Here is a 20,727-nt window from a genome sequence, read left to right as displayed (position 1 = left end):
AATTTACATGGGGTCTATTGCTGCAGTAACCAAGTACATTAATTATAGAGAAAAAAAACAAAACAGAACAAAATGTCTAATGCTAAACAAAATCAATGCATCTTGTGTTGTACTCTGAAGGATATTGAACCCAATCACTAACAGGCTGCTAAAGGAGTGAATTTCAAGGGCAAGGCCCCTCAAATGAGAAACCTCTATCCACTACTGGAACCCTCAACCATTCAAAGCCATGAGTGAGACCCACAAAATTATGAGATTAAAAAAACACCTCCTGATTTTTAAGCCTAATAAATTTGGGGTCCTTTTAATTTTTCTGAGCCTTCAGGTTATGTTTTCAAGCTTTTCTCCACATCCCTGAAGGGTAAAAACTTATTTAAATAAATTAAGTCTGAGAGTCCCACAATTCTAACGGCCAGAGTTTTAAGAAAAACGCAGCAAATTGAGAGACTAGGAAAAAAATTGAAAGAATTTATAACATGGCCCATCACTAGGCAATAGACTAGTGTTTACACTGATCTTCCAACAGCAAGTATTTCTCCACCACCCAGGTGAGATATGGTATGGGACAAAAGCAAAACTCTTCGATAACCAGGGCCTGGACCACTTAGGGCTTTAAAGGTTATGAACTTCACTTTAAATTGCACATGGAAGTGAAGAGGGAGTCATTGTTGACGTAACAGCTGTTGTGTGTTCATTACAGTCCATACTGTTCAGAATTCTGGCAGCTGAAATTGTACATTGTTTGGAGCTTCTGAGCAGACTTCAAAGACTAGGCCCAAAGCAGAACATATTGCAGATGCCTAGCCAGGAGATAAAGGTCTGCATGACAACTGAAAGCAGGACACTTGAGAGGAACTGTCTTCGGATCAGTTATAGCTGACAAGAGACCCCTGCCAGCTGGGAACCCTGTTCCAAAGTTGGATCATTAAGGCCGCAAACCACTTTTGGTGGAAGTTTGGTATAAACCTTCACCTGATGGTACAGGCACCTCTTTTACTTCCCAAAATTATGCCCTGCCTACTTTCAGATTGGGTCACAGCTAGTTAATTTTCAACCAGATCTTCATCCCTGTTAGAAACTCTGAGAGTAATATTATAGAATTTGGACTGGATGAAGATGGGGAGCAAAGTATCCTTAGCTAACTGGTAACATTGCAGTGTGGAAACATCTCAATCTCCCCTGGTGGCTGCATATGAATATCACAAAAGAGAAGTGACAGATGGAACCATAGGGAGCCTTGCATGTGAAAGACTTAAAAAGGACAATCAATTACTCAGCAATACCCCTATATGCAGAAAGACACCAGTGAAGAGCTGCTTGGCCCTTTCCTTCAAGATCCCTAATCAACTCAAATACCAACTTGTCAGTGGTATCAAGAGCTACTGGGAGTCACACAGAATTAGAAGGTGTATATAACACTGCCGTTATCCACTTAGCACAACTGGAAATCTCTGTTCAAGGAAGGCATGTCAATCTATCAGTTGGCCCCATCATTTATCATATTGATCTAACCCACACAAACATACGACGTGTCATGTATGTGTGCACCGTACATGTACATGCTAGAGATACAAAATAACATATATACAAACATGTTAAAGGACAAGTGATTTACAAAGCAATTAAAAAAGGCTTAGAAAGTTAAAGATTTTTTAAAATATTATTTTTTATACATTTCTTGCCTTTTAGGTACTATTTTGTAAACCTCTGAGGGATCCAAAATATTCCTTTGTAGGTTATTCACTTTTATATACATTGCAATGGAGAAACATTAAGTTTATATTCACAGATTTTGACAAAGATTGTGTCTGGTTTCTAGTGGTATTAACTGAAACTGTTTTGTGAGATGTAGTTTGGTTTTATGGAGCCTTCACTCTTTATTAAAGGTGAATTTTGTTATATAAACATACACATTTGCACTGGGAAGCATGATATCTATCTGAACCGGTCATCAGCATGTGCTTGGACTATCTTTTTAATCTATCATGCACCAATCTAGGCACCAATGTTTTACTGACTCCAATGCTGAGAAGAATAAAACATTTTGTAGCACTTAGCTTTCTCTTGTGAGTTGCAGGCCTCCTGATGGTGGAAGATGAGCAATAACCATCTTTTTTTGATGAATTATTCTCCGAAGATGCATTTTCTGAGAATTATTGAGAAGTGACAATAGCTTCACCTGAAAGCACTGTATTCTAGCATGTCAGAATTGGTTCATTCCTACAGAGTGATGTGGGTTGAAAAGCTTTTGTTTACAGGCCGTAATAGATGAGTATTTTTTATTTACATGTGTATCTTTTAAAAATTCAGTATTCATGCACTTCTAATTTATGCAATTGCATAATTGACTGAATGCTTACAATGAAATATTTGCATCCTAATGCACAACTGAAGTAAAGTCTAGCATTCTTAGAGATGTGTTAATAAGGGTAATTCAGTCATGAGACAATGAGTAAGTTACAACTCACAGTTTGATTCAAAGTCTCCTGGCTAATAGAACTCACTAAAATATCTTAAGTAAAATCTTAAGTCCCCTAGCAGCTGTTTGGTCCACAGAAGCACAGCTGTCTAAACTTTATTGGCAGTAAATGTCATTCTTGCACACTAACTGTGTGCCTGGAAAACCCAAAGGCACATCTTGGTCCGTTAGTGCTATCACATATGATCACGCTCCCCGACGAGATGTGAAAACTGAAATGGAAAACGTCAACAAACTCTGGCCGCAGTGCGGACTGGGGCATGCCCGCTGACAAGCGTGCCACAATGACAGAAATTTACTTTGAGTTGCAATTAGTAGCACTGTCATTTTTGGGCGCTCCTGCCAATTAATTAAGCCTGTCAAATGGAAAAACAGCAGCATTCACATGATAATTTATATAGGGAGAGACGAGCCTAGCAATGCTGCTGCTCCAGCCAACAGAATTCCCTTGGAGCACTTAAACAAAATAAAATAGAATATAAAGAAGTAGAAGAGGGGTTGGGGGGAAGAAAGTTAAACTGTCCTTGTTATAATTGTTAACTCTGATCGCTCAAGTAGAAGACGGGCTGATTAAAACTCCAAACGAGCCCCTAGCTCGCTTAAATCTCAGAGTCCGGAATGATAGAATCAGAGGAGTTTATTCATACCATTAAGCCCCAGAGAACTTAATTGAAAGAAGAGCATAGCCCGGACCTTGACAAGCGGGAGGTCACAGTAATTGCTGCCGGACATATTTAACATTAAGATAATCAGGCCATTAATTACCCTTTGGATCATTAAATCAGCCAGTTGCAAAATGAAATTTCTGCCTCTATTACTCACTTGAGAGACCACAGGGGTGGCTTTTAATTTATCAGTGAGCTTGAGATACAAAGGACCAGGCTTGGGGAGGGAGGAAAGGGGGAGAGAAGGGGGTTTGCTTCAGCAGAGGCAGGAATATCAATCCGCCATGCTTGGTGATCGTGGCAAATTAACTAGGTAAGATAACCTCAGCTTCTAAAGGCAGAAGCTGGGGGTATGTAAATAGATGAGGGCAGACAGGGAGATCAGAGCCTGCACACCACTTAGCAGGATAATAAAGGAAATCATCCTTGATTATCAGTGCTAATTTGGACACTGCCGGTAGCTTGTTATGCGTGTTCTGAGTAGCATTTAATTAATTCAATTGCTTGTTAATGAGGGAAGTGACATGTGGGGAGCAGATGCCACCCAACTGCAGATGGGCTCTGGTCAGCCCATCACAATAAAGTCTTGTTTTTTTTTTTTTTTTTACCCCTTCTCTCCCTCCCCCCAGAAAATGGGAAAGGTGTCAAGCATGAAACAACATTCAAAAGGGACAAAACACTGACCTCATCAGGCCAGGAACTGTTAAGAAATAATAAGACCTGACAATTTTGGATATATGGGTACTAATGTTCCCTGAGGCTGCATTTGTAATGGTGCATCCTTATGCCAGAAATTTGAGATTGACATGGCTATACTGTGATCTTATGATCAAACTGAACAAAACAAAGAAAGGTTGATGTGGACTATCTTTACACATTCAGCATAAGCTACAGGGCTCCTACTGTTCTCAGTTTTGATATATTTGCCCTTTATTAATATTTATTGTGTGCATAAATAGGAATGAACTAATATTCGAAGCAAAAGGGAGGACAAACTTATTTAACCTATAAATCAGCTTCTGGTTAACCCGAAAGAATCTTCAGTACCAGGGTACCAACACATCCTCTGTAGTGGCCATTATCTTTGTATGGTAAGGAGATAGTTTAGACTTTAGCCTGGAGTTTGGTATATTTAACAGACTTCCCCCCCGCCCCCAAACTGCATAATGTTTTTCATGAGACCATCTGACTCAGTTCATTTGAGAGTGGGGGTCAAATTAGATTTCACATTTTAAGGTAAAGGATAATTTCAGAAACTCTCAACTCCTAATTTAAAAGTTCTCAGACCGAATTAAGAACCTTTTCATGTTTCCTCTGAGTTTTGCCAAATAGAAAAAACACTATGTAAATGGACTACCTGAGAGGAACTCAAAGAGAATCAATGTGTGGGCAGCAACTCATGGTGCTGACTTTAAAGTCATACTATATTTCTAGAGTGCTTGTAGGAAAAGAAGAAGCATGTACAATGTAGGGGATAAAGTAAGCTTTATTTCCCCCCCCACCATTCCTAAGAACTTCAGCTACGACATGTTTTGTAATCAACACTGAAGGAAAGGCTGCAAATTTTTAAGCAAAAAATTCCTCCTCACTCTTATGTCAGCTGAATGTGAAAAATGGACTGCAGAGTCCAACACATTTGTACCCATGTTCAGAAGCGTGTATTATGCAGTATAACACAAAAACAAACTAAGTTGCAGGTTTCTGCTTATCACTGCATCAGGAGAGCTTATACATTGCAGCTGGTACACAAAGGTAGCTAACAGTATAATGTTCACTCATTGTACACATCTCAATTTTGGGGTACATTTTTAAGTGGGAATAGAGGGTCCTGAAAATCTGAAAATCCTCATCATTTTCATACAACTGTCCTTAACCCAAACTCAAAAGTTGGGCACTCAAAACTTGTATTAATTAATAAATGTTTCTGAAAATGTTGGCCTTAATGAAAATAAGTGCACCAGGAAGCATCACTGCCAGCATCTACTGCTTCTCTTATGCCTGCTGGATTGCTTCATTCTAGACAGTGCCCAAAAAAAAAAAAAAAATCCTCAGGCCTGCATATGGGCAAGAATGGTGCATGCAGAAAGCTTACCCTGATTTTTATATATGGGCTGTCAAGCGATTACAAGAATTAATTGCGATTAATCGCATGATTAAAAAAATTAATTGCGATTAATCACGCGATTAAAAAAATTAATTGTGATTAATCGCACTGTTAAACAATGCTAGAATACCATTTATTTAAATATTATTGGATGTTTTCTACATTTTCAAATATATTGATTTCAATTACAACACAGAATACAAAGTGTACAGTGCTCACTTTATATTTATTTTTTATTACAAATATTTGCACTGTAAAAAACAAAAGAAATAGTATTTTTCAATTCACCTAATATAAGTACTGTAGTGCAATCTCTTTATCATGAAAGTTGAACTTACAAATGTAGAATTATGTACAAAAAATAACTGCATTCAAAAATAAAACAATGTAAAACTTTAGAGCCTACACGTCCACTCAGTCCTATTTCTTGTTCAGCTAATCGCTTAGAAAAACAGGTTTGGTTACATTTGCAGGCGAAAATGCTGCCTGCTTCTTGTTCACAATGTCACCTGAAAGTGAGAACAAGTGTTCGCATGGCACTAGTGTAGCTGGTGTCGCAAGATATTTCCATGCCAGATGTGCTAAAGATTCATATGTCCCTCCATGCTTCATCCACCATTCCAGAGGACGTGTGTCCATGCTGATGACTGGTTCTGCTCAATAGCAATCCAAAGCAATGTGGACTGACGCATGTTCATTTTAATCATCTGAGTCAGATGCCACCAGCAGAAAGTTGATTTTCTTTTTTGGTGGTTCAGGTTCTGTAGTTTCTCCATCGGAGTGTTACTCTTTTAAGACTTCTGAAAGCATGCTCCACACCTCGTCCCTCTCAGATTTTGGAAGGCACTTCAGATTCTTAAACCTTGGGTCAAGTGCTGTAGCTATCTTTAGAAATCTCACATTGCTACCTTCTTTGCGTTTTGTCAAATCTGCAGCAAAAGTGTTCTTAAAAAGAACAACATGTGCAGACTCATCATCGGAGATTACTATCGCATGAAATATATTGCAGAATGCGGATAAAACAGAGCCGGAGACATACAATTCTCCCCCAAGGGGTTCTGTAACAAATTTAATTAACGCATTATTTTCTTAACGAGCATCATCAGCATGGAAGCATGTCCTCTGGAACGGTGGCCAAAGCATGAAGGGCATACAAATGTTTAGCATATCTGGCATGTAAATACCTTGCAATGCTGGCTACAAAAGAACCATTCGAACGCCTATTCTCACTTTCTGGTGACATTGTAAATAAGAGGTGGGTAGCATTATCTCCCATAAATGTAAACAAACTTGTTTGTCTTAGCGATTGGCTGAACAAGAAGTAGGACTGAGTGGACTAGTAGGCTCTAAAGTTTTGCATTGTTTTGTTTTTGAGTGCAGTTATGTAACAAAAAAATCTATATTTGTAAGTTGCATTTTCATGATAAAGAGATTGCACTACAGTACTTGTATGAGGTGAACTGAAAAATACTATTTCGTTTATCATTTTTACAGTGCAAATATTTGCAATAAAAATAATAATATAAAGAGAGCAGTGTACACGTTGTATTCGGTGTTGTAATTGAAATCAAAATATTTGAAAATGTAGAAAACATCCAAAAATATTTAATACATTTCAATTGGTATTCTATTGTTTAAAAGTGCGATTAATCGTGATTATTTTTTTGAGTTAATCGTGTGAGTTAACTGCGATTAATCAACAGCCTTAATACACACACACACACACACACGCACGTAAGGTCCACAAAATAATCCACTATTCTGATGCAACTTCAAAACAACACTGACAAAGGCACATACAAACATAATGCATAAGATCCTTTAATGATGATAACCTTCAACAATATCTTCACATTCCTTTATCAAGTAAATTCTGTCCACCTGCCCACTGCTACTATCCACAAACCACATCAGTATTACACCATTCAAAATCAATTTTTTAAGTGTGTGCTTAAATAGTATCAATAGCAATTAGAGAGGAAAATCCTGATTTCACCCTCAGATCCGGTTAATTGTTGCAACATTGATCTACTCTAATTTGACTTCTCACTCCAAATTAAACCCACATTACTGAGGTAGGGATTGAGGGCAAATCACACCCCTAGACAATAAATTTAATATTGAATACACTTGAAAAAATGGAAGTTGTTGCAGGAGCCATACCAAAAAGATTTTTTTTCTTCCTGGGAGTAATTAAAAGATGCTTTTCTTGACTAATGATCCCCCTGTTTAGAAATGGGAAGTCGATACTCCTTCAGCAGCAGTCTGCTTCAATTTGTCACAATGCTCCAGAAGTTTGAACGGCAGTTCTCAGGGCTGCTGATAATTGCTGGAACCAATTACAAGCTTTCTAAAGCTGACCTAATCAGGGGCCCATGGACAACAATCAGAAGGCCAGCTGTTCACATTTTCTTTCTAGTTTCACAAATTCTACCATACTGTCCCCCTCCCCCGCAGCAAAGTTTCCATGCTTACTAATAACACACATTTCTTTCTTTCCTCATCATTTTCACACAACTGTCCTTAACCCAAACTTCAGCTTGTGTAGACGGTGGCTGCTTATTTACTCAGGAGTGCTTCCTTTAGGGAGCACATTACACCCGTGTTCCCATAGCCTGCACTGGCTTCCAATTTGTTTCTTGGTGCAATCCAAGGTGTTGGTTTTGACATATAGCCTCTAAATGGTCTGGGGTCCTTGTTATCTCACAGACTGTCTCTGACCCCTCAAGTAACACTGTAGACATTAAGATCAGCAGAGGTGTTTGAGCTAGCAGCCCCTGGTATAAAGCAAGACTGCCAGTGGCAGGACATTTTCAGTGAAGAATCTTCAGTGTTGGAACTTATGTACCCCAGTCTGACAGAGTCTCCATTTGTTGATCTTCAGAACATGTTGGAAAGCCTGTCTGGTTTCCAAGTCTTCCTCAAAGAGAGGTTTGAGTGGGTTGAGAAGGAAGAATTTTAATTAAGAGGTTTTTGGTATTGATACTGGTTCAGCTCAATTTTGCATGTGTATCTAAAAAACATGTTATACATGCAGCTAGAGTCCTGGATAGGCACACTTAAATAAACTGTATAAAACGAAATGTTTGGGAGATGACAGTCTTGCCCTTTCCGGGAAATGGCTTTTCACATATTCTGTGTTTTACTACTAACCAGCCCACAATTCTATCCTAAAGGACCTGCATGTCTCACCGCCTTACACTCTTTCCACAGAGGACAAATGCATGGGACTCCATTTATGGCCAGTCAATGATGCTTCTTAACATGGTGGAAGGACTGCTCTTGAAATGGTGTCCAGCACTTTCAGCTTCTGGTCCAGTGTGGAAGAGACTGGAGAGAATGTCTTTACTACAAACTCTCTGTCTCTCTCTGACAGGCATGGTTCCCATCTGAAGAAGTGAGGTTTTTACCCACGAAAGCTTATGCCCAAATAAATCTATTAGTCTTTAAGGTGCCACCAGACTCTTCGTTGTTTTTGTCTTTACTACAGTACTTCCTAAAGTTTTACCTCAATGCTGCATTGAGCATCCTTACATAATGTATTCTATTTGTGGACCAGAGTCAATCATTCTTCCCCACTCCTCCACCCCAAGCCTGCAGGCAGCCATTGGTAGCTTCACGTCAGACAAACTATACTATGAAATGGTGAAACCTGTGTAGCTCTGTTTTCCTTAAAATCAACACTTCCTTGCACCATTTCTTCTGTAAGTAGTAATATTTTGGGAACCATGCCTGTCAGAGAGAGACAGAGTTTGTGTTTAATTTCTCTTATTTAGGGTTTTTTTTGGGGGGGGGGAAGGGGGACAATCTCATAGACTTTAAGGTCAGAAGAGACCATTGTGATAATCTCTTGTAGAATGTTTAACCCAGCTTTTCAAAGTGAAAAGACAGGACATCTGTGGATGTGGGGAGCAAAGTAAACTTTTGGTGGGGCTACAGAGGTTCACACAGGAGAATTTTAGCAGCTGGGAGGAAAGAGAAGGATGTCCAACTCCTCCATACTCTATACAGGTTCTTATACTGCCCTCATCACCACAGTACAGTAACTCCTCACTTAAAGTCATCCCGGTTAACGTTGTTTGGTTGTTATGTTGCTGATCAATTAGAGAACATGCACGTTTAAAGTTGCGCAGTGATCCCTTATAACGTTGTTTGGCAGCCGTCTGCTTTGTCCACTGCTTGCAGGAAGAGAAACCCGTTGCAGCTAGCTCGTGGGGGCTTGGAACCAGGGTGGACCAGCAGCCCCCCCATCAGCTCCCCTAAGTTCCCTGTGCGGCAGCTGCCCAGCAGGCTAGCAATTGCTGGCAGTTCAGCTGTCCCTCCCTCCACTGCCATATGCTGCTCCTGCCCTCTGCCTTGGAGCTGCTCCCCGGAGCCTCCTGCTTGCTGTGCAGGGAGGAGGGGGGGAAAGAGTGGGGCTAATGTCAGGATGTCCCCCTTCCTCGCACTTACCCCATCTCCATAGGGCAGGGGGGGCACACGACAGGGCTCAGGACGAAGGGAGCTTCCTGGCAGCAGCTGCCGTCTCAGCTTGCTGATCTACTTAAAAAGGCAATGTACTTAGAGTGGGGTCAGTGTACTTAAAGGAGCAATGCGCATCGCTCTCACACACACGGTGTGTCTCTCTGTCTGCCATGCTGTCTCCCCTCCCTCCATTCGTGCGGCCTTGTAGACATTAACAACGAGTTAACCCTTTAGGGCTCAGCCAATTGCTAGTTCATCATTTAGCAGTAAGGCATTCCCTGGAAAATATCCCACCCTCTGAGTTCATCACCTCAACCAAGCTTCACAATCATCATCGCTGTGTACCAGTATTAAATTGTTTGTTTAAAACTTATACTGAGAGTGTGTGTGTGTGTATAAAATATAGTCTTTTGTCTGGTGAAAAAAATTTCCCTGGAACCTAACCCCCTCATTTACATTAATTCTTATGGGGAAATTGGATTTGCTTAACATCGTTTCGCTTAAAGTCGCATTTTTCAGGAATATAACTACAACGTTAAGCAAGGAGTTACTGTATCTGAGCATCTTCCAGAAGTGCATTAAGTGACATGAGTGACACAGCATACATGACTGTCATCTGTTTGTTCTCTCATCCTCTCAGCAGGGGAAGAAGTGTGCGCAGTAGCATTTTTTAAAAATTAAAAATAGTCTATATACACACACACAGAGCTGTATGTTTATGTTAGAGCAGGGGTTCTCAAAGCTCATTGCATAGCAATCCCCTTCTGACAAAGTCTGAAGTCTGAGCCTGCCTGAGCCACACTGCCCCAGGCGGGAAGGCCAAAGCCCCAGGGCATCAGCCCAAGGTGGGGGGCCTGTAACCTGAGCCCCGACCACCAGGGCTGAAGCTGTCAGGCTTGGGCTCGGGTTTCAGCCCCAGATCCGAGCAAGCCTAATGCCTGCCCTGGTGACCCCATTAAAATGGGGTCGCAACCTACTTTGGGGTCCCGAACCACAGTTTAAGAACTGCTGTGTTAGAGAAAGCCAAAGGCAAAAGAAGCGTGCCTTACATTCACAGCAAAAGGTGATGAGGTTTGTATTCATCCTTCATTTGTTGCCTGATTTTATGGGAGATTAATAGATAATATGGGTTATAGCAGGGGTCGGCAACCTTTCAGAAGTGGTGTGCCGAGTCTTCGTTTATTCACTCCAATTTAAGGTTTTGCGTGCCGGTAATACATTTTAACGTTTTTAGAAGGTCTCTTTCTATAAGTCTATAATATATAACTAAACTATTGTTGTATGTAAAGTAAATAAGGTTTTTAAAATGTTTAAGAAGCTTCATTTAAAATTAAATTAAAATGCAGAGCCCCCTGGACCAGTGGCCAGGACCTGGGCAGCGTGAGTGCCACTGAAAATCAGCTTGAGTGCCGCCTTCGGCAAGCGTGCCATAGATTGCCTACCCCTGGGTTATAGGCTCGCCAATTAATCTGATCAGAAGATAATAAGGTTCTTGTCCCAGAATCAGGCTACAAAGAATTTGCAGGGACCCTCAGGATGTATGACAATGAAACTCACACTGAGAACAAAATGCAGCCTTAAGCCTTTTATTGAGATAAATGGAATAGTACATAAGAACATAAGAATGGCCCTATTGGGTCAGACCAAAGGTCCATCTAGCCCAGTATGCTGTCTTCAGACAGTGGCCAGTGCCAGATGCCCCAGAGGGAATGAACAGAACAGGTAATCATCAAGTGATCCATCCCCCGTTGTTCATTCCCAGCTTCTGGCAAACAGAGACTAGGGACACCATTCCTGCCCATCCAGGCTAATAGCCATTGATGGACCTATCCTCCATGAATTTATCTAATTCTTTTTTGAACTCTATTATGGTCTTGGCCTTCACAACATCCTCTGGCAAAGAGTTCCACAGGTTGACTGTGCATTGTGTGAATAAATACTTCCTTTTATTTGTTTTAAACCTGCTGCTTATTAATTTCATTTGGTGACCCCTAATTCTTGTGTTATGAGAAGTAGTAAACACTTCCTTATCTACTTTCTCTACACCAGTCATGATTTTATAGACCTCAATCATATCTCCCCTTAGCTGTCTCTTTTCCAAGCTGAAAAGTCTCAGTCTTATTAATCTTTCCTCATACGGAAGCTGTTCCATATCCCTAATAATTTTTGTTGCCCTTTTCTGAACCATTTCCAATTCCAATACATCTTTTTTGAGATGGGACGACCACATCTGCACACAGTATTCAAGATGTGGGCATATCATGGATTTATACAGAGGCAACAGGATAATTTTCTGTTCTATTATCTGTCCCTTTCTTAATGATTCCCAGCACTCTGTTCGCTTTTTTGACTGCCGCTGCACATTGAGTCGATGTTTTCAGAGAACCATCCACAATGACTCCAAGATCTCTCTCTTGAGTGGTAACAGCTAGACCCCAACATTTTATATGTATAGTTGGGATTATGCTTTCCAATGTGCATTACTTTGCATTTATCAACATTAGTAATTGAATAGTAATCAAATAATAATCAAATAACCAATTACAAAAGCAATACTAGCAGTACATGTGGTTTTATATACTATAAAGGTTTTTTGATTAATATACTCACACCCTTCCTTGATAACCTAGTGACAAGAGACAAAAGACCAGCCTTGCCTCTGGCACGCCAACGGAGTTTCATGGTCCAGGTTCCTCAAGTCTTGAGTGGAAGGTGAAGAACTTAAGAACTAACAAGGATGAACTACCAATCAACGTGCGGAACCTACCTAACATGGTGGGCTGCCCCTCTTATAAGGCCTGAGCCCTAAGTGCTCTCCTTCCATGTCCAAACTTAATTTCCTCACCTACAAAAATGTTAGGGTATCCTTACTCCATAGGCTGGCATGTCCGTGTGTATTAATGACATATCCGTAACTATTAGTGACTATTAGCTCATCCTCACCTCTGTTATTTCTGTTCTAACTGGTTGTTTCCATGTTCTTTGTGGTGTATGTGTTAAGTCTGAAAAAGGCCAAGAACTTGGGTGGCCTTACCTACCAACTAGCTCTAAACATGCCCATTTATCTATGTTAAAGGTCACAAACATATATCCTGTATGCTTTAGCTCATCATCACCTACCTAGGGTAAAGGTCTCAAACATAAGTATGTTAACTTGCCTTAGCTTAACATACAGGATGTTGCCTGTAGCTTCCTTGCGTTACAGCCAACATACTCTAATACAAACAGCCAAAATACTCTAATACAAATCGCTAAACCCATTATAACAACAAATAACAAACCTATAATATAACAAATGATTAACCTCATAAGAAAAGATATATAGGCAAGCAAGCAGGCTAGCCCTATAGGCTACACATTGCTGTGAGAGTTAGTTCCACAGTTGTGGGCTGGCATCTCTAGAACAAATGAGATTTACAAGTACGTAGAAAGTTCCATTGTGCTAGAGTGAAGTTGTCAGCCATGGTCCTCATCCCTTACCTCTCCCCAGCCAATCTACTCCCACCTGTTTTCTAAATGAAACCCAGGACATGTTACCGTGAAGGGTGGAATGGCAGAAAACACTACGTATCCTTCTGACTCTTTTCTACTGTTTGTTCCCCAGTGTTATTCTCTCTTCCTGCATTTCCTAGCATGTGTCTGCAGGCCCTGTTCAGAGGCTAGAGGGGTATGTGGTAAGCAAGAGGGAGTGTGGGTCAGTGGGCGAGGTGAGTGGAGTGGGAAATGTGAGAAATTAAGCAGGTCTGTGGGAGAGAGAGGAAGTGAGTGGGATGGGGGAAGTGGAGCTATTGGTGGGGCCATGAAAGATGAGTGACCATGTTGGGGTGGAGGACGAACGGGTAAGTGCAGGAGGATGAGAAAGCAGCGAGGCACTAGTGATTCCCTACCCCCTCTGTCCGATGGAGCTTCTATGGCTCACTAGGACAGGGAGCCACTAAGCTGTGAGTGTATGAGCTGCTGGCTTCTCATGTGCCAGCCAGCAGACCTCAGGTTCTGTGCCCCCGAGTTGTGTGAAGGACCAGTAAGCCTTAGTGTGTGGAAGGGAGCTCATGCAGCACTTCTGCTATGGCTCAGAGCAGACTGACTTTCCTTCTGCAAGTGGTTTCTCCTTCTGCTCTCAGCCTCCAAACCCCATGATAAAGTCACTCAGCCACTACATATTTGACATTGGTGAGGCCTCATCTGGAGTACTGTGTCCAGTTTTGGGCCCCACACTACAAGAAGGATGTGGAAAAATTGGAAAGAGTCCAGCGGAGGGCAACAAAAATGATTAGGGGGCTGGAGCACATGACTTATGAGGAGAGGCTGAGGGAACTGGGATTGTTTAGTCTGCAGAAGAGAAGAATGAGGGGGGATTTGATAGCTGCTTTCAACTACCTGAAAGGGGGTTCCAAAGAGGATGGATCTAGACTGCTCTCAGTGGTACCAGATGACAGAACAAGGAGTAATGGTCTCAAGTTGCAGTGGGGGAGGTTTAGGTTGGATATTGGGAAAAACTTTTTCACTAGGAGGGTGGTGAAGCACTGGAATGGGTTACCTAGGGAGGTGGTGGAATCTCCTTCCTTAGAGGTTTTTAAGCTCAGGCTTGACAAAGCCCTGGCTGGGATGATTTAGTTGGGGTTGGTCCTGCTTTGAGCAGGGGGTTGGACTAGATGACCTCCTGAGGTCCCTTCCAACCCTGATATTCTATGATTCTACAACTCATAACATCCAGCTCTCCATCTAGATTTCTGCTCACCCTTCCAACTCCATTACCTATCTCATGCCCCATCACAGGACTTTTTCCTCAAGACTCCACGTCCATACTAGTGTGTCTGGCTGTTGGCTTTCTTTTGTGAAACTCAACTCAGGAGTAACACAACTACTAGCTGAATAATTTGTTATATTTAAAATTCTAGTGCCTAACTTATATCCAAGAGGTGGTGAGTAAAACTTCAAGTATGATTATGATTATTTTACACCAGATGAACCCAATTAAATGTCACAGAACAGGGTTAAACTTCAAAATAGGAGGATTTTAAAATTTTCTTGTACAAAAGTTAAATATTTTACTAAAGGCCATCAAAAATGCAATTGTTCCACGATGAGTTATTGTTCCAAATTTTGAGAAACAAAATCATTAATTAAAGTGTGTAACAGAGGGAAGTTAGTCTTGTTTTAAGCTAAAATTTCAACACAACCTTAACTATGCTGTTGCTACCAATGCCTCCATTATATATATTTATACATACACACACGGAGCCTGAAATGAGCATTTATAAATGTGCATGATACCATGGTGTTCAAAAGTATTTACTTTTTTTTTTTTTTTTTAAAGATTAATTAAGTTTCTGACAAATACAAAAACAGCTGGAAAACTACACTACAAAATACATACGTAAAGGAATTGTGTAGATGCAGGGACAGCTTAAAATAAATTCTAAGTACGGAATATAAAGAGAAAATGCAAACTTCTAACCAAGCCACTGTCAGAGAACTGAATTATTTGACTTCAACACTAGTGTTCTCCTTCCATTGAGATCTTTTTTGGGGCCTGGGTTTACCAAGACAATTTCTTTCATTTATTATGTCTAGCCTTACAGCAATCTTTAAAAATATTGTGAATTGAAATATTGAGAGTGAAGCCTATCTTTAATATTCGGAATCAATAAATCTTTCCAATGCGTCATTATTAAAGATCTATAGTCAAACAAAACAACAAAACAGTGTCTTCAGATTAAGTCTACAGTTATTAGATAATGCTGCTGATTTAATAACAATATTTTAAGATAGATCTAGTTTAATTTTTGAAATTCTTAATGTATTTGATGTGTAACAAATATATGCACACATATACAGGTTCTATGCATATGAACTCCATGTGTATATCTGAGTATGCACATATTTAGATGGACAGTTGTGTATATAAATAGCCTGATTAATACACTGCCTTCATTCTCTAGGATGAACCAAAGGTGGCACCACAAATTCATTTTTCAGTGCTAACGAAATAATGCAGTAAGATATGGTTGATTTTATTACAGTCAACAGGACAAATCTATTTATCTTGTGTAGTAGGAGGCACAGGTATAGATTCAGTTATCCTTTCAGTAAATCTAGTATTGGATGCAATAAACTCCAGAAATGAAGCATATGCATTTAAAAAAAAGTAAAAGTACCCTTCTGTTTTATTCTCTTACATCCAGGAGGCAAATACTGACAGCAAGTGCTAAACCTCCATCATAATATCTGATACCTGGGGACTAAACGGTGCTCAGATGCAGTCAGCTCTACACGCTAGCCCCCTGGAGTGTGGCACTGTGACAACTGCAACACATGCACTTCTGAAGGCAACTTAAAAGGTTGGACTAGCTGGGCAAGGTAGTCCAGGCTCCTCCTCATGTCTGAAATCTGCTCTACTGATAGAGAAACTGCCAGTGGTCACATTGCTTTCCCCAAGCAAGTATTTCTTAATTGTTCAGTGTGAATATCAGCTCTTACATTTAACACCCATCACAGTTAACTTTTCTTTCTAAACCATTTAAACTTTTTTCTAAGCCATTTGCCACTGATAACATGGATGCAATACAAAAATAATCTTAGTTTTCTTTTAGGATAACAAACTATAGTGAGAGGATCTTCTGTATGCTGACCTATGATTTGTAGATAAAATATTGTATTAGTTATGGAAAAACATACACTTACCCAATAGATTGCATAAGGAAATTAAGCAGCCTCATTTGGAACAGAACTCTCAAAACAATAAGAGCAATAACATCTAGTCCCAAGAATTCACAGTTAGGTGTAAAAGAAGACAGCAATTTGCTGGGTTAGCTTGTGACTATGGAAAGCACATTGCTAATTACAGTAAAGTATCCAGAGGGTCAGATTTACTGGTTTATCAAAAGCTAATGAAAATGATGGAACAAAAGTTTGGGAGGCTTAAATTTCCCCCTGTTTCCAAGACTTCTAAACTGCTAAGGCAGCCTTGGCAAGCACAAAAGTTACCAAGCTCACTCAATTTTTGGCACTTTTTGGTCAGACTTCACGTTTACCTGACATATGCTAAAATGGCGCCTGAAATTTGGCTCCTAGAAGTCCATATGTAGTAAAAAGTGCTAAGACCCAGCAGGCTCCCCTTGAAGCGAATAGCCTTGAAAATCAGGACATAGATTTAGATGCCTAAATATGTATTTATGTGGCTAGTTTTAGATACTTATTTTTTTAAATCTTAGTCACAGTTTTGACATATGGATGCCTTGTACACAAAAGGGAATAAAATAGCCTACCTTGTGGAGTCTGAAGAGGGTTTCATTCGTCCCTGGCTACTCTCCTCCCAGACACTGTTTGCTAATTCGTTCCCAATGGATGACATCACCTTGATGAGTTCTATAGGCCAATCATCCAGGTCAAGTGACCGGACACGTGACAAGTGCGTGCCAAGGTTCCGGTGTATACCTGAGCATTCAATACACATGAGGGCTCCCAGATTCAGACTGGCCCAGTCAGGGTCTACAGGAAGACAGACACAAACAATCACTAAAAAAAACCAAAAACAAAATTCCTTGTGACACATTCTAAACCTCTCTCAGAACTGAAGAGCGTATGGATAATGGTTTTGGCTGGGGAAGCAAGAGGAGTAATATTCAGGTCTCTTGGTTTCACAGCACTGTTAGGAAGCGGAGGCAAAAGTTTGGTTCCTAGGTCTAGCCCTCTCAATGTGCCATTCCTCCAACAGACCCTAAATGAGTTGACAAGAAATAGTGGTGGTCTCAAAGGAAGGCACATGCAACACCCCAATAGACTAAGGGAACCTGTGATTCTAAAGAGAAAAGAAGCAATAGGGAAGATAAAAAGAGGGTAGTTGGTAGCTCAGATGAATTGGTAGAAAGCCCCGCCTTGGGAACTGGAACCACTTGTAGCCAATTACTACAAAAGAAAAAGTTACTTGATACAATGTTGCTGTTGCTAACTATATCAACTCCCTTAATAACCATCTATTTCATCAACTACTTATGACTTTTACATCTAACATGCTGAGGGGTATGTGTTCATCTCTAAGATCAGGGAGATAAGTACTAAGATGAAAATGTGCAATTTTTTTTTAGTGTACTAGCAAGAACAATTCTACAGGAAAAAAAATTACCCCTCAAAAGACAAGGCTATGACAAACCTGGCAAAAGCCAAGAAATTCAAAGTCATTTCCCAAGATGTTTCATTTTTTATAACCATGCTATGCTATTTAAATGTAAGTTTGTCCGAACCTCTCTTGAACAAACATTAATTTTAACACATGCAATGAAAGACTTCCAAGAGAGGATTTTTGGAGGTACTTTTCTTGATGTCAGAACTTGTCTACCTTTCTTTTCCTGGGAGACACTATGGAGATCTGAAGAGCTAGTATGATATCACAATATCAAGCAGGAAAAACCTGGTTCAAAGGGCAGGAGATTTTTATTCACACTGTGTAAATGTTAACACTGGTCAGAAAATGGGATTCCTCCACTGATGTAGGAAATTTCAATTTCAATAAGAATGATTTTTTCCTGAATTTTCTGCAACAGAAACTGAAAATTTTTCTGCAACTGAAAGCTGCCAAAAACTGAAAATCTTTTCTGGTTTTCAGCCAAAAAATTGGGGTTTTGGACAAAAATTCAAATATTTTCAAGGAAGGCAGATACTTTCCATAATTTTTTTTTTAAATGAAAACTCAATTTTCCCTCCCAAAAAGTTGATGCAAATGTTTTGAACAGCCCTAATAAAGAATTAAAAAAAAAATTAGTTCAAACAGAAGAACAGAATTATTTGTTAAAGCTTCATTGTCACTCCTAGTCCTTTGATTAAGTGTTGAGAAAGCGCAGTACAAATCTTAGATTTCCAGTGAGTCCTGTGAAAACAAGGAAGACAAGACTTGCTATTCCTTTCATGCATTCTTTGTACATCATACAGGATCTACAAAAGGCACAAATTATTTCCCCTCCCTCACCCTTCAGTCATCTTTAAGAGATAATTTTCATGTCTCAAACAGTACATTGGGGGACTTGTGTAGTATTGAAAGTTAGCTGAAAAGATTTTAAAAAAGTAATTGTTTAAGGTCTAAATTAGTAAGAGAATGTGTGTTAGATTACAATTTACAAACGATTGCAACTTGGAATAAAATCTCTTTCACTGACCTGCCAAAGCCCGAGTTCAGGGTTCTGTGTTTCTCCGCCAACACTGATGATATTGCTAACACCCAAAGGGGAAACTGCAGCTCCGCACTCTATTTTAGGTCTTGTGATACTCAGAAGTGAGGATATATAAAGTTTCTTTTCTGACTACATGAGCAAGCAGGGTGGGAATGTGGATCTATATAGGCAATTATCTCAAAGAACCAAAGTTCTTCAGACGTGTCTGCACTGAAAGATGACCAAGTAGTAATAACTTATAAAGGAGGAGGTTCTGAGGAGTATTTGCTAAATAAAAATGGCAAGACAGCTCTTCTGTACTGGGCATCATATCAAATAACCAGATTAACTGAACAGTGGTGCAAAAAACCTCAACAGAACTGCAAATATCAGCATTATATATTTCTGTGTCAGTCATCCCTCAAGTATGTGGTAAAATTTGCTTGAGATCTAACAGAATATGGCTCAGCATGCTCAAGTTTTGGAGTTAAGGCCATAACAACATTTAATACACAGTCTCACCCATTTAAAGACGCTCTCTGAGTACAGGTGGCCTTCCCTTAGATCTATCCTCACAAGCCACAGACTCTATCAAAGATGGGCAAATATGTTTGTTCTACAAACGCACTCATCATCCACACTATATAATCTGGCCTCCCGGGGTAGTATGTCAGATTTATGAAAAACTATTAACACGTTTATAGTGTGTTGTAAATGAACATATGAAACCATCATAGGCCTTGATTCAGCAAAACACTTAAGCATGTGCTTAACCCTCAATGAAATACACCTCTACCTCGATATAAAGCGACCCGATATAACACGAATTCGGATATAACACGGTAAAGCAGTGCTCCGGGGGGGGGGGGACTGCGCACTCCGGTGGATCAAAGCAAGTTCAATATAACGTGGTTTCACCTATAATGCAGTAAGACTTTTTGGCTCCCAAGGACAGCGTTATATCGAGGTAGAGGTGTAAATGGGATTTAAGCACATATATAAGTGCTTTGCTGACTCAGGACGTTAGTGAAGAATTTACAGTATTTTCTTATGAAACACTGAGGTACAGTCCTCAGGTCTTGTATCTCTCAGACTCTTCTTTGCAGAAGCGATTACCACTCAAAATGTCTCCAGGCTCCGGTGGAAAGGAGAACATTCTGCAAGAAACTCAAAAGGTGGCTTCAGCAGATTTATTTGCACAAAAATTAAGAATAGAGCTAGCTCAAAATGAGCTAGCTCACAGTTAAGGAAATATTTAGCTTAGTCTTCTCAGAGATCTTTTAATAATTGCACGTGCCAAGACTAAAGGTCTCTGTGTTGGATCCCCGATGGCAGGATGACAGGAGACCCTAGACTGTCTTTGAGCATTGTTAAATTCACCTTCCCTATCCTTTGCTGAAGAAATATTTATCTACTTCCATGGACAATGGTAGTAACATCAAAGTAGAGTACCAAACTCTAATACAATCAAGAAGTCACTAGAAATCTTTTCAGGATGGTATCTCGAGTTTCAATAGCTAGAAAATATGGTCATGTATGAAGATTACAGATCTTAAGTGAGTAGATATGGACAGACTTAAGAATGAGATGGCTGAGGTCCTGGGAAATGACCCCAAGAAAACCCAAGCTGTTGACCTCAGTTCCAACAAGAAGAAAAAGAAAGGGACGGGACTGAATTAAATAATCAATTCAGTCCCAAAAACAAAGTTTTGCAAGCTTGGAACAAATGGTCTGATTTTTTTGATTCTATGAAAAAAAAAGCAATAGTGTTGTTGATGACCTTTGTTTCAATGTACTCTTCTGAACAATTGTTCTCAAATGAATTTAAAGGCAGACATCAGGAACTGATGGGTGAATGATATGGCGTTC

At 40.0% G+C, this 20,727-nt stretch overlaps 1 protein-coding gene across 6 annotated transcripts in view; it reads right to left on the bottom strand.

Moving 5' to 3' along the window:
* Positions 1–20,727, bottom strand: part of LOC112104177 (arf-GAP with GTPase, ANK repeat and PH domain-containing protein 1) — a 645,071-nt gene that overhangs the window by 38,656 nt on the left and 585,688 nt on the right. For all 6 annotated transcript variants that reach the window (XM_024196351.3, XM_024196345.3, XM_024196347.3 and 3 more), the window contains one exon: positions 16,981–17,203. In XM_024196351.3, coding sequence (XP_024052119.1) covers positions 16,981–17,203 — 223 coding nt within the window. The remainder of the gene's footprint in view (positions 1–16,980; positions 17,204–20,727) is intronic.

Source organism: Terrapene carolina, unplaced genomic scaffold, assembly GCF_002925995.2.
Source record: "Terrapene carolina triunguis isolate 2854851 unplaced genomic scaffold, T_m_triunguis-2.0 Scaffold174, whole genome shotgun sequence".
NCBI lineage: Eukaryota > Metazoa > Chordata > Testudines > Emydidae > Terrapene > Terrapene triunguis.
The sequence above is the reverse complement of the archived record's forward strand: the minus strand, read 5'-3'. Positions and strand labels throughout refer to the sequence as shown.